This window comes from Neodiprion fabricii, chromosome 2, assembly GCF_021155785.1.
Source record: "Neodiprion fabricii isolate iyNeoFabr1 chromosome 2, iyNeoFabr1.1, whole genome shotgun sequence".
NCBI classification, from domain to species: domain Eukaryota; kingdom Metazoa; phylum Arthropoda; class Insecta; order Hymenoptera; family Diprionidae; genus Neodiprion; species Neodiprion fabricii.
Window position 1 is genome coordinate 5,955,388 of NC_060240.1, and position 15,463 is coordinate 5,970,850.

General features: G+C 36.0%; 1 protein-coding gene across 3 annotated transcripts in view; it reads left to right on the forward strand.

Annotated features, from left to right (window-relative positions):
• The first annotated feature begins 3,487 nt into the window (after positions 1 to 3,487).
• LOC124176761 (nocturnin) overlaps positions 3,488 to 15,463 on the forward strand; it is a 40,545-nt gene continuing 28,569 nt past the window's right edge. Inside the window, exon 1 of one of the 3 annotated variants that reach the window (XM_046558428.1) lies at positions 3,488 to 4,121. In XM_046558428.1, the coding sequence (XP_046414384.1) occupies positions 3,898 to 4,121 (224 nt within the window). In that variant the 5' untranslated portion in view covers positions 3,488 to 3,897. Of the gene's footprint in view, positions 4,122 to 11,274; positions 11,631 to 15,463 lie in introns of those variants that run through there. The other 2 variants (XM_046558423.1, XM_046558425.1) reach the window with 2 other exon arrangements.

Genomic DNA, 15,463 nt, shown 5'->3' on the forward strand with positions numbered 1-15,463 from the left:
TTATCACACACTCGCTAACCAGAAACGTAAAAATCATGTCTCTAAATGTGTTACCATCACAGATCTAAAAAGTTCAAAAATATTCTCAGAAAGTATCTTACCCATTTTATTACAAGTCAAAGTTTAACGCAAAGCGCGTCCGTCGAATTCACGTTATTTATTTATTTTTAAACATTTTTTCCAGCGAATCACTTGAAATTTTCAGTATCATAAAAATGTTTAAATTAACATTCATACTTTTTCCTACACTCCGCAGGAGGGGAAAACAAATTGTTGCCTAAGGTCAGATTTGTTATTTTTCAAAGTTTTTTTCTCCGGTGAACGTGTCTGAATGCACGCCTGCAGGTTACTTCGGATGATATATTCCGCGGTAAAGGTATAATGAAAACTTCTTACGCGGCGATAATTTCATGTAATTTTATCGACTTCGTGTGCACGTATCAACGCATAAACGTCGTTATATGGTAAGCTAAGCAAATTGCCTTATTCGTTCTTCCATTTGTTTTGTTTATCAGTTTTTCTTCAGTCTAAAAATATAATTGAATATGATTGTATCAATATGTTTATATCGCTTCTTTAAATCGAGTTGAAGCAAACGATCATATTTATTATTCGAAATAAAATTATGCACAGCTTACGTGGATACGTGCCTCATCTAAAAGTTTATTTCGTCAAACTCTGCGAATAAGTGAGATTACAATTGAGTTTACCGATTAGAATCAAACGACGATAAGTCGATTTGTTTATTTCTCACCGTCTGTAGCGAATGAAATTTCATCACGCGTGAAACGGATAAGTTTCTGCATTGCTTGAGACGAAGTGAAAAATTGTTGTTTGTACAATGCGGCTGCTCCGATGATAAATGATAAGAATAAAAGAAGAGACGCGAAATCGTTTGTCACCACAATGACACTGTAACATTTCGACAAATCCGAAATCGCATGAGTTTCATCCGCAGTATATGTACGCACGAATGAGCCATACGTGCCTTTCATCAGGCTGGATTCTGCAATATGGTACTAGATACCTCTGTCACGTCTTGGTTCATCCTCTCAAGTGCAGACCAAAGTCAAGGGCAAGCATAAGCGAGGTGAAAAAGTAATTCACTTTATACGAACAGTCTAGACGATCTCTAACGGATGGACGTTGATGTTCTACATGCGTGTAATTTCAGAAGTCGGATTTAAAAACTTCGAAATGCCGGATCCGATATGGCGGACGAAAATTTTAAATCCAATCGAATCCGGAGTACAAAACTCTCTCCACGGGTTTTCGGGGCCGATAATTACGGATCTGAAATCAGAATCCAACCAGCGACCCTGAAAATCCCTGCGTAGATTTTTTTGACCGTGTTCGATCGAGTTTGAAATTTTTGTCCGCTGTATTGGATACGCCATTTTGAACATTTGAAATCTGATTTCAGATTCGTAATCAGTAACTATGAAAGACCACGCAATACTATCTTGTTATAAAAGTTGATAAACGATCGGCAAAATAACGTCTGACTCAAAGGGTTAATAACGGTAATTCGGACGATTATGTACCGTGAAAAGGTCACGTTTTTATATTCCGAACATTTAGAAACCGTGTCTGGTATTCAACGCCCTGGAATTATGTACTAACAAACTAATACGAGGTTAAAAATAGCAGAGGTCATGGCCTGGAACGCCCTATATTCTTGCCAGCATCCGCAAACAGACATGTGTGTACAGCATGGGTTTATTGTATGCATAACGTGCCTGTACCAACTAATAATAACTGACCTTGTTTAATCGAGCATAATGAAAAGCAACAAAAGTTGTATGCATTCACGCATATATACACACAATGGTGGAAAAAGACAATAAAAGAACGTAGTCCTAATCACTTTTGAAGGCAACTGTACGTCGGACGGAAGTTGTCGGAAGGGCGTCGCGACGCCTGAGGATATTCTGCAATTTAATACCAAATACACGGACACTCGAGTCGCAGTGTTGGTATTGTATAAAAAATCACATTTCTTACGGTTGCCAGGAAAAATTCTACCACTTTCGGCATCGTTTTGAAAAATGTTTAAATATTTTTTGACTTGCAAGAAAATATTGTTTAACATATGCAACCATTTATTCCACGATCATATCGGTCAATGACAGGTAGATTTTCTCGTTATTGCATCGCACGATCAAATTTTTTCGTTTAATAAAGCACCCAACATCAATTCATTGTCGTTTAGCCATTTGAAATTAAAAAATCTTACTCCCGCCATTGAGAGTCTTTTTTTTTCAAGTTGACACCTTGTTAGCTGCGTATCGTTTGGCATACAGTATAAATAATGTGGCGTCGCATTTAAACCTGTATGTATATATGCCATATTTTGTTTACATGTGAATTGCGCACGCGTGTGTGTAAATAATTCGGATTCACAATTAGACATTGTTTGCTTGGTTTGTTTTGCTGTTTTGTCACGTTTATACATGTACTTGTTTCAACGATACGCATTGTATGATAGGTCGTCGATTGGTCGAGCGATGAGTGAAAAAAGTTTAACAATTACCTTGTTAACTTGACATTTATTTGATTTTTGAGTTTCAATTGAGGTACATCTTGAAGTAAAAAAATTGAAATCTGTATGTTTGAAACAACCGTTGGCATGGTAAAAGGGTTTTTTCGCGTTGGCGAAAAGAGGATTGTTGGAAAAATTCTCGAGTTATAATTGAGAGGTGCGCGGTGCTTTTTTCGACCGTAATTACACGCCAAACATCGCGGTTAACGCTGATTTGATTCGTCTGTCGTCACGACATCGTAAATACGATCCGATTGTGCGCATAAAGCCGAGTCGCAATTACCGACCTGATGTTCAATAATATTCGAGACGACGAGGCACGCGGTTTATTATACATGTGGATAAACAAACGCGTTAAATAGAGAATTACCATTTAATTATCCCCGTTCGTACCGTAATGCGGTTGTAATATACAGACAGTTGGATAATAATGGGAGGGTAAATATGATCGCCATTCCGTGGGCGTGAATAATAATTTGAACAAGGAAGGAATAAGAAAAAAAGCCTAGACAAGGTGTACCAAAATATTATTCTCTGCTTGTCGATTAGTAAAAAATAACGGTGCTTGATCGCCGATTAAAACGATGCGCAAACCTGTGAATGAAAATTTATAATAAACGACGAAAAACGACGATAATTTATCACCTCCGGGTCGGTGTAAATTGGACTACACGCTAATTAGATTATCCACATTTCGAGTATAAACACGGTCCCGAGGATTCGGCTTGGCTTCAGTTGAGCGTTGGATCTGCAACCGGATTCCGGCGAGCAAAATAACGATCCTCTTTTTCTTGTTCTTCTTCTTACTATTATTCTTCGTCTGTTGATTATCATCGTTATTCTCATCGTTAATTACTCGCGTTTTCGGCGTACGAAAATCCGGCGTGGGGAGAACCGATCGGTTCGACTCGTTACTCCCGAGTAAAACGAGACACGCCGGGTCGTTGCCGATCATCGAGAGGCGAGAGAGCGTATAAAGTTGAAGAGAGTGACCGCCGGCATAATACCGGATGGCCTGGAGCAATCGCTGACGTGCCTTTATCTTCACGGCGCTATTTCCGTCCGGAGAACCTGCCGAGATAGTCAGTCGATCCTGAATCTCCGACCGACCACCACCACCACCACCAACAGCAGCAGCAGCAGCAGCAGCAGCAGCAGCATCGCGATCAGTAATCGGTACGAAATTACTCAAGAGACCGGAACTGAGCTTTTACGTTGGCTAATAACGTCGTTGGCGGTGAAACGATCAACGCGTGGTGAACAAAAGCACCGAAACGAGTCAAAGCTCCGCGCAGGGTATCATCTTTTCACCGAAATATTGCCTCGAGAGTTAAAAAGACAACTGCGGCCGTTAAATGGAAACCAAATTGACCATGGCCACGGAAGAAACACGCCAAGTGGCACCGAACTTGGCAAAGATTCGCGAGTCTTTGGCTCTCGCCGAGACTTTGGCCAGAGCTTCGCTCATGACATCGCCGGCTGCCAAGAGGCGGTTGGCTGCGAGAAGCATCGAGATGGGAGAATACGGATCGTCCGGAGAATACGTACCGCCCAAGGCGCTGCTCCTTTACTTAGTCAGGTAAAAGCACTTTTATTTTCCTCGTTGTTGCGTCGCTGTTGGGATCGGAATTAAAAGGGTCTTTAAAAGATGATCCTCGAACACGTCGATTTAGCAATCGTGACACTTGACGCCGCGATGTATGTCAAAATTCAACACCCGACGTCGAGAAGAGAGGAGGAAGGAGAAAACATCGATCGTGACGACGACGTCTAAAAGTCACGTTTATGGTACCACGTAAATATCCGACCTTTCGTCGATATTCACTGATTGATGTGCCTACTCGGCTGTTCAATCAGGTTCGTTTGTCATCAAGTACACCTAATATCTTCATCACGACACCATCGAAATGGCACTGTTAATACGTGTTATTACAGCTTGATCGGTTGATTAATCGGTTCTGAACGTTTGGTGGTTGGTTTTTGTCGATTTGTAACCGTTGGAAGTCGTGCAGCGAGCACTTGTCCCGTAATCGCATCCTTCAAGGTGTGCTTTGCAAAGTTGTCGTCGAACCTTATTACAGAGTCGAATGTTCGTTATTACACCTACGCCAGACCTTGATAACTCAGCCTTCTCCGTCACCTGCGTCACCGTCGTCATCGTCATCTTTCTTTTTTCCTCACGAATGTACTTTGCTTAAATACATTACCTACTCATTACGCGACGGTAAAGTTAAAGCTGACACTTTCCAGATTTCAGTAATCGAGGACGTGTGTTTACAACAAGCATGGACAGTTATACGTATACCGCGTTTACACGTTAAGGATAAGAGCAACAAACGGTATATTTTGTCGGCCATGATTAATTCCGAATAAGTTGCAAAACTCATTAACATCCTCGATACCGGAGTGTATCAACCTGTTGTTTGCATAGACTTAAATTTGTGGGACAACCGTTCGGCTCGTTGTTGTTTGACCCAACTTTTTCTGTTTACCAATCGAAATGATTTCATTCCGATCGTTAGCAGCGGCAAATGATCTACAAAACATTGCGCGGTTTCTGGCACGAGCTGAGGACATTATTTGATACCGACAGGCGATTTCTTTTTTTGAAAAAAATGAAAATTACTCGTTTGTTGCGCGACGATGAACTGTTGTTTTTTTCACTGTCACGAACAGACGGTTTCACGGGTGTGGAAAAAGTAATTAACGTTTTCCATTTCTTTTTTTTAAATTTTTTTCCTTCAAATACATCGCAGCTACTGACATTATGTAACTTTAAAATTCGTTGCGAATGTGATGTTGGTTTTGCCAAAAAAGAAAAAAAAAAAAAAAACTGTTTCATTAGCATACACGGGTTATAAGTGATTGTCAACTTATATGTCATATTTTCGACGTCTGATACTTGTTTTTCAAATTTTACCTTCCGAACGTTTGCGAATATGAGATAAAGTGTTAAAAGTTGACACGATATTCCTGAATCTATTTTTAACATTCTTTTTTCATGCTTCTCGGTTGTTTCAATATTTTGACTGTGTTGTGTTTTATTGTAAGACCAAAAAAAAAAGAAGAAAAATCAATCTTTTCACCGAAAAGCTGATAGCAATTGTAATTGTAAGTGTTAAGTAAGAGCGTCGTGACAAAAGAAGATATGTACGATTAAACGAATGATCTGCATCGGGAATTTTATCGATAAACAATTATCGACGAATCGATTGACTTTGCCTGAAACAAGGGATAATTAATTACTAAATAGTCGCATGGCGTGATCGGGAATGTGAATCAACTCCCGGAAACAATTGTCTGATGAACGCGAAGTGGTTTTTGCTGTAGTATTGTTTATATTTCTCCAGTAGTCGTTACCGTTAAAGGTATTCCACAACTATTTATTTACACAACAGCAGACCAGGATCCGGGAAAATCACGTTGGATAATTCTCACTAATCAAGCTCCTGTACCACGACTTGATTATTAATTAACCTCTCGTTAGTTTGTTAAACGTGACTTGAAACACGTAGACTTGAGTCACTGATCAGTGACGAGTGTTTATTTTCTTCCGTTACGTTCTTTCTCGACTTTGTTCTCAGTTGTGAAAAAAACTTTGATTAGATCGAAGAAAAAAAAAAAAGATCCTGTACATTCTGTATGGTGGAAAATCGAAAATTATTTTTTTCTGAAACACCCTAGTAAATATAGTTATAAATTATAATGTGTATTTGATTTCTTCTTGATTTTGGAAAATATTATTTTTGAATATCAACAGCGTTATGGGGTCAATGTAATTATTATTCAACTACAGCGTAACTTGTTTACAAATCCGTTGCCAATCGGACGCGTCATGAGAATAACTTATAATATTGAAATATTGAAATTTCTGTTACATGCCATCATTTTGACGTACGCCAATAATTCTCAATAATTAGGAATACTCGTATTTTCTCACCGTACAAATCCGTAGAAAGTATTTGAATATTGTGTACAAGAGAGCAAAGGAAAATGACGTGCATTAAATTTATACAGTTTCTTAAAGTTGCATTTTGCGACTTTTAACCCCTTACATCAAATGGAGAATTAACTCAAGCTTTAAAATTTTTACCAAATTTTGCGATTTTAAAAAGATTTATTAGCCTTATAAGATTTAGCGCCGCATAGTCTTGTATATTATGCATGTAATTTCTGCAGATGAAGGTCTAAGGTTCGAACATTAATCAAATGGTATTCACAGTGGTTTGAAAATTTTCCAGGATATTGTTATTATTTCCATGCAAATGAAATTTTATTATACTCGTCGTTTCGCTACTTTTTTGCCCCCCCCACTCTCTCTTTACAACAAAGTATAAAACTTGGGAAAAATTCATTAACAACGATATAAATCTCGTACGTTTTGTGAATTTTCGACTGTCTGATATCAGAATTAATTATAAAAAAATAAATAAATAAGTAAAACGTAAAATCGACACGTCAAGAGAAAAAGTAAAGTTATGCATCGATATTTCAGATTATACAATAACATCAGGAATCTTCCAAAGGCTTGTATCAATCGATGTTGAACGATGTTCAATAAATCATTCACGTCTCGTTCTTAAAATGGCAAGAAAAAAAGAAGGGAAAAAAACGAAGTCAGCTGGGGTTATACGATAAAAAGTGCGTGCGTCTATAGACGTAATAATTACTTGATATATTTTTAACCTGCGATAATTTGCCGTAACGTTTTTTTTTAGTATGTAACGTGTGATAAAATATGCTGATTCACGAGTTGTTGGAGGTGAAAAATGAACCGGAGAATCGGTACAAATCGCGATTATTATCGTTAGCCAGTAACGATGATATTACAAATCTAATATTCGTGAAATCTGTTGATTTTACAGTAAAATTATAAAATTAATTGGCGTATGAATTGTATCATTTTTAATAGGGAAAAATTTCACCATACGTATAAGATTTTAACATTTTCACGCAATTGCGTCACGTGTCATTAATTTTCAACAGCGTTATATGCAAAGTTATTTTCAAATATTTTGATTTTCGGTTATTTTCCTCCGAGCAAAATAGAAAAAAAAAACAGAATCAATTAAGTATGGATAAAATGTAAGTTCGTTTGCATACAGAGAGGAGATGTTTATTCGTTTGGAGGATTGTTGTTTATTTAACTTTGCCTTTTACGGCGATGTACGAGTGTTTTCTTATTTTTCAACAAATATTTCCATGCTAGTTGTGCAAAGCGTATTTTATTCAAAAAAATTTATTCAAATCAACTGACAAACACTTGAATCGAAGTGTTTCTTTTTTTTTTTTTTTTTTCAACTATACTTCGTGCAATACCGTCGTTGTTTTGATCGCTGATTCGTAGATTACAAAAAACCATTGTGGTTTTTTTATTTGGTACTATTTGACTGATTCATCAGGCCAATAGCCTCGCTTTGCATAGCAAGTGGTAGTTCGCGTGCATTGTGATTCCGGTGTACAACCGAAAGACTTTTTAAATGGTCGTGGTAATATTTTGTCGAGTTATACAGGGTGGGACAAAAAAAAGAAGAAAAACGGGGCTGATTTGAAACGTGAATAAAATCCGAACGTGTTGACTGATTTGCGAAAACTTTATTTTGCTTCGAACTAGAGGACTGAATCTTTCATATCGCGTTTAAAAAGTTCAATATTCTATAATATTAATTTTATTCTGTCTTTCAGCGACTTTATCAATACCCGTTTTTCAGAAGTATGAATCTCAACAAGGGATAAAGATTTTTCAGATTTGCAAACGTGAAATGAAAGATTCGCTCTTCTAATTTAGAAACAGTTTTTAATAATCGGCCGACACGTTTGGATTTTATTCACGTTTCAAATCGGGACCGTTTTTTCGGCCCACCTTGTATATTATATAGAAATATTGGAATAGGTTGGCTCAATTCTTGAAAATAATTGATCAGTATATAAAAACCCAGTATGGTTGTCATTTATATTGATACTTATATTTATCTATCCGTTTACTAAGCATGTTGAAAAACTGGTTTAGGTCTGTTTTCTTATTTCCTCAGCAAGGTTTGTTTTTATTTTTATTTCGCTTTGAGAGAATATTACAAGGTCTTGTGATTACGATATTGCGGTATGAAATCAATTAAAATAAACTCTGCAGTTACGAAGATGGCTTTATGAAATATTTCAAAATACGATCCGGGTATTTCACAGTAAAATTGTAAGTCCGAACGGTATTGTTTTTGTACGTACAAGACACAAGGTATAATATCGACTTCAGAATAAGTTACTCTTTCTAACTTCCTGTTGAAAATGTATTATTTTTTCTTTATTTGTTTCGAATCGAAATCTATTTCGAAAGTCTTGTATCAAATTTGATATCCCGTCGAGATACGAAATTGTAGTTAACAAAACAAATCAACCACCCGTGACTTTAAATCAATTGTTAATAAACGCATTTCTGAAATATTCCTCTCGTAATTATTTCTTGAAAATGTTGTATTTTTCAGATCTCTTCTCGTGATTATTCGCGATTTTCTAAACCGTTGGTAATTTGTTGACGATCATGTTTGTAAGGAATGAATAAATTTCCATTTATTATTAAAATGACTGTTGTGTTGAGTAAGTCTCAATTTCATGTTGATCATTTGTTTCATTTTCAACCAGGTGCTCGTTAAGATTTTTATTTCTTTGAAAAAGAAGATAATTCTACGTTTTGAAAGCCAAGTGAATTTAAATTGAAAATTTCTCAACAGGTGTATTTAAATTTTTGAAAAAAACTAAGATGCAATTATCGCAAAGAATCCACTTTTTTGGAACAGCTAGCAGTATATAAACAAACCTACATATTATTATGTTCAAAAATTTCTGCATTCAGCACACGTGTACTTAAAATTTTGGTGTTCTTTGGTGAAAATATTGATCTAATTGTTCGGCACCTTTATTACATATTGGCAAAAGCCAAATACAATCGAACAATATTTGCTTTAATATACCGTAGCAGCACTACTCAGCATACCTAATATATAAAATTGATGTCAGCGACAGAAAGAAACCGTCCTGGGAAAAATTATACGGCTTACGAGTTCATTATACATATTTATCTATTACTTGAATAATTCGAGTACGTCATAGTTTGTATTAAAAAATTTCACGCAGAATGTAAATTTTTCTATTTGTTTGTCCAATTGGTCGAACTTGATCGTTAATTACTTACAACTTTATTTTACGGTTACAAATAAGGTTGACATTCGTTTCTTTGTTTAGCGAAAAAAGCTAACACAAAAAAAAAAAAAAAAAAAAAAAAAAACCAACCAAGTAGTAATTTTGTAATATTGTACAACCAGTTATAGCAGTTAACCGTAATTTTTCGCCGTACGAATTCTTCAAAAGTTATACAGTTGTACACAATACAGGTTTACATATAATAATAACGATTATAAATGCTGGTACAGCTTCGCGAGGTGTTCTTCTGCCAACAATGATACGCTTAACAAAAAGCATTGCGAACTGCTGCGGTATTTTTAAAATCATGTATAAATATTATTCTCTGTCACTCGTTTGTGACGATGATGAAAATATCACACGAGTTTTTTTTTGTCGTTCAATGTTTGAATCTTTCTTTTTTTCTTTTCTTACCCCTCTTCACACCTGGTGTCAAATAATTATAAATACATGAAACGTCTGCACGATAATATCGTTAAATTTTTTAACAGGATCGAAGTTTCGTATAAGAGTTGTAACATTTTGGCCGTGTTCGTAAATTGACTGCCAGTACTGAAAATTCCCTAGGACAGAGACAGAGCTGTCCATGAACTCGGCAGCGCAAATGAGATAAAAGATTGCTGACAGTACTGTCAGTCAATTTTCGAACACGGCCTTTATTAGAAAAAATAGTCAAAAAGCAGCGTTAAAAGTTCCCTAGGACAATGACAGAGCTAGTTTGAAACCCGGTAACGCAAAAGAGATGAAAGATTTTCGTCATAACTGGAAGCTAATTTCCGAACGCACACAATATCGTTATTCAGGGCCGAAAAATTTTACCCTAGATTTCGTAACGTAACCGTCGTGTGGTCCATGACGTCATAGAGCACGTACCAAAAATGCGACGAGAAATTGCGTCACCGACCTATACGCGAAACTTATCGGTCATGCACGTGCGATTATATACACGATTCTCCTTATGTATTGTAGTCCAGTTGTGTACGTATTACGTGTATAACCTTATACCTATAATGGAGGTACATAATGGGATGTTACTTATACAGAGAGACGTTATGAAGGAGGCAATGAATTACGACCCAGTTTCGTTGGCTCGCTATAATATACCTTACCTACCTACTTTTGCGCAACACGGTGCACGTTTAAACTCTTGTCGGTCTGTTTTTTTTTTCTTTTCTTATGTTTTTTTTATTTCGTTCTTTCTTTCTTCTCGTGTTTTGAATTTACAACTCCTTTGCTTCTTCCGATTCGAAACGTGGGCGTGATTGCAAAACAATATGGCGTCGCGCTGGTCTATCAACTGATCGTTTTAGGTAATCAATTACGCCTTTATAGAGATACGAAAAATCTCGTGCAAGTTTTTGGATTTTCATTTCGTTACTCGAAGCTGGTTCGAAGTGAAATTTATGCGAAAAATGAATTTTATCTTCGCATATGACCGGTAAGGCAGTCTTATACTTTTCTGCCACCAGATGGCGGTAAATTATTCTATACGGCTTATCGGCGGCGGCTCTGGCAAACGTTTTTAATGGTTTACCTCTACACGTAGCTGAAAAATATTGCACCCAACTTATCTTAAGGTTAAAAACTAGAAACTTTTGCAGGGATATCATTTGATATTCACGATCGGTGAAAATTTGTCACTCGAACGGTGCCACTTGATAGCCAGTCCGGTTCTAGACGAGGGCAGGTAGAAATTCTACAATTTGAGAACAACAGGCCAGCCGGCCCGAAGACTGTGAACTTCCGGGAGAGAATAAAAGCCTTTTTTTTTTACTCTTACTTTTCATCCGATTTACTCGTTCGACATGTCGTCGGCAACGAAAAGCTTACTCAGATGCAAATCAGCAATATCGTTCGCGCACAGGAAGTTTTCCAATCTTCTACTACAGCCAAGGTAAGAACCACTTTTCTAACCTAAAAAATTGCACGCCTTAAATTGGTTCTCTGCACGCAAACAGATAATTGGAAAAAATCGACTTAATACGAAATGTCGTCACTAGATACGACAAGTATGCATGACGATCACGAAGTAAATATAATTCTCCGACAGAAATAATTATTCACGGTTAGGAATTCATATCAAATTGAAGTTAGTAACGATTCATGCTGTGGAAAAACCCTTATTTTACAATATTGGGACTGTTTGAGACACAGTAAAGCGTGATAAAACGAAATATACTCATATTTTGCAATCCCAGTTACTTCATGATCAATGTCAAAATAAGAAAACAGTGATTTTTTTCGATATTTCGTTACAATAACTCTGTTAACTTGAACCTCGTGATTTTGCTCCGACACTGAATTCTACCATATATTAGCGAAGTGTAAGTTACAATTACCCGTTGTATGTACGTAGATCATAAACATACGTTATTTTCATCGCTATATATTTACGCCACGGATGTGGATTTGCGCAATTACCACAATGTACAAAGAAATAGATCAATGATCACGCGACATGTAAGTTAGGTAATCAAACCGCAAGGAAAAAGGGAAAATGTATGTAAATTACGGAAATTTATTCTATGAGAGAGAGAGAGAGAGAGAGAGAAGCGGTTTTATTACAAGTCCTAGGGCATTGAAACCCTGTAAGGATTACGTAGCGAGAAAAAAAAGAGATAAATCATTAAAAAATAAATATAAGAAATTATTAAAATAGGTAAAGGTAAAAGTAAAAACAAAGAATAGTTATCAAATAAAATAAATACAAAATTCGTTAAACTTGCCGCGGGAATCGAGTTCAGCAATGGAACCTGAATCATGTAAGAAAACTCCATACGAACAACTCTACTTTGTCTTAAATTACCGCTGCATTAACCGTTTCGAGTTAAAAGGATGAAATTTCACAATAAGTTGTATCAAATTCATTACCAGCACTTCGATTTAATCCCCGGTTTCATTACACCGCGGTATAATATTTTTCCGTATCGCGACATTTGAAAGAAATGTGTATGATCGATGCCGATAAATATTATCCATAGAACGTAGAATAAATTAACATTTGAAAAACATTTAGAGATGCACGAGTCTGGTTGAAGCCGCATTCCCGGCATTATTAGAATTTTTCTATTACGTGCATCGTCGCTGTACTTGTTACATATGTATGATGTATGTATTCGTACGTGTGCAAAGAAATATCAAGGTACGACATACTTGAACAGTAATTGTTTCATCGGCTATACAATAAAATATCCGCTTGTATGCATATTACGTCTACAACATCGGCACGGTAATTCAAGGATACATTCATCTAGACATTCGAAATATTACAACAGAGGTCAGCAACCAGATTACAACCTTCCTACCGGATTACATACGTCGATATCGCAAGCAGCGTATTAATTAATTTGCAGTTCCGTATGCTGCACTATTTTCATTCACTATTTTTACACAATATTTAACTTAAAAAAACAATCTATTTATCTTCGATTTCTTTTGCACTCCATTTTTCGCACTGATCTTTTTTATTTACTCCTTTGTTTTTCGTTTTATTTAGGTACGTTATCATATGTTATATGTCTATATGTATATATATATATATATATACATGCCATTAGCGACTCGGGTCATCTTACGTAATATTATCCCGACACGTGGATCTGTGCGGTTTTAGAATAGATTTAGCGAAATTAACGTGGCGATAGATAGATATAACACGCATGATGTTATACCGATACGTGACATATCACAAGGTGATAAAGGAGGGGGGAAAAAAGGAAAAAAATTGAGGAAAAAACACCACCAGATGGAAGATTATACTTTCACCGCCTGCATCGTGTTTTATATATATATATAGGTCATAGGTATGCATAGAAATGACGGAGTCGACTTCGCGAGATTCTCCGATGATTTATGAGAAACTGATATTACAGTGAGCTTTGTGGTAATGGAAGAAAATTAGGAGAAAGTAATTGTAACAACAGCAAGAACGACATTTATTAACTGAATAATACATCGATGTAAATGTATACATTTTTTTTCTCTCTCTCTCTCTCTGTCATCAGTCGACAGAATTAATTTTCATATAACGTAGAAATAATTAAACTGAGAGTTAAATCAAGTATTATATATTATATATCTATTGAAAATATCGTTGAAAAGCGTATAAAGTAATTTTTGTAACGTAAAAGTACAAATCGGGTAGAAAAATATGATTCCATGTCTGTAAAACGATGAAAGATTTAGTTGGTGAGACACGAAATGTAATTACATATAATATACTTATGATTATATTATATACCTGATCAAATTCCAGTCAACTGATTCAATTTTGATAACACCAAAAAAAAAAATCGGACTGCGAGTGGTAAATTATTTTACGACTGTTTTAAAATATTTTTCAAATATACGAAATCTAAGTTAGACGTTTATGTGATGCTATCCGTAATCGACATCAAGTTACGTAAAATGTAATTGGATAATTTAATATAACGAGCTGATTATCGCTTGCAGATTAATTTGGAAATATCACGATATCACAGCGGTATTTTACACGTTAAAAAACAAAAATTATTTACCGTTAAATAATAATTTAAGCTCTACGTATAATGTATATAGTTGGCGTCTGACGCCTGCGTGAAAAATACTTCGTGATTAGCATCAACTCTGGTACGGCTTCTCCCTTGTATAATTAATCATTGATGTTGCTAATTGGAACACTGAGAAAAATTTCATTTGCAACAGTAACTAGAAAAATTCAGTAAAATCGGTATCGTTAATAAAAAACTGTTTGAATATTGTTAGAATTACGAAAAACGAGGCACGCCCAACCATTTTGCGCCATCGTCGATCCTTTTTCGGTTATTGCAACGCAAAATCAGTTTCTGAGGTTTAATCTACTTTTTTAGTTAAACGAGGCTTTAACGTCAATTCATCCTCAAAAACCTTGAATGAACGGAACTGTGTTAGACCTCAAGATTAAATAACACAGAGTAAACCTGAACAGCATGATTTATGCAAAGTAGTAGCGAGATCTGAATGAGCGAGAAAGTTTTACTCCTGATCTGATTATCAGAGTAATTTTGTCGTTTTATGTAAGAAATTAATTTATTTCAAACTGCAGAATCACTCCAGCTGCTAAAAGCTGTAGGAAATGATGTACGTGGGTTTTTCTATCTCGTTATTAAATCGTTTCCACATTACGAATTTTCCCGTGGTTCTTTTACGTGTTGCAAATGCTATTTAAGGTTAATCCCGTATATTTCCAACATTCTCATTATCACACCGTATTAATCATAGAAAAATCATAGAAAGACTGCGTCGTTATCCCACTTTTTTCTAACTATCGTATTTAATTATGTCCCCGAGGATACGTAACGACGAATATAAATGATTCGTAATTGTTCTTATCAAGTGATAATCTCTGAGTAAGAAACGCGTTTCTCATGTGACAATAGCTAACCGATCTGTTATAAAACATCCACGTTTAGCAACGATGAAAAGTCACGTGACGTTGAGGAATCAGGAAGTGAGCGGGATAAACGTAAAACAAACTCTTATAATTGTGTATGGAAATCGTGAGAAGAAGCAAATGAGAAAAAAAAAAAAAAAAAGTGTAATCGAAATTATCGAATCGTAGGTTGTAACTTTCGCATATACGGATGAAGACATTTTCGCGGAGGAATTATTTTCGACTCGTGTTACAACATTCGTAGTAAGGTGAGAAGAAAATGGTAGCGGGAAGTAAAAAAAAAAACTTCCAGAGAAGACGGATTCCGGAGTAGTATT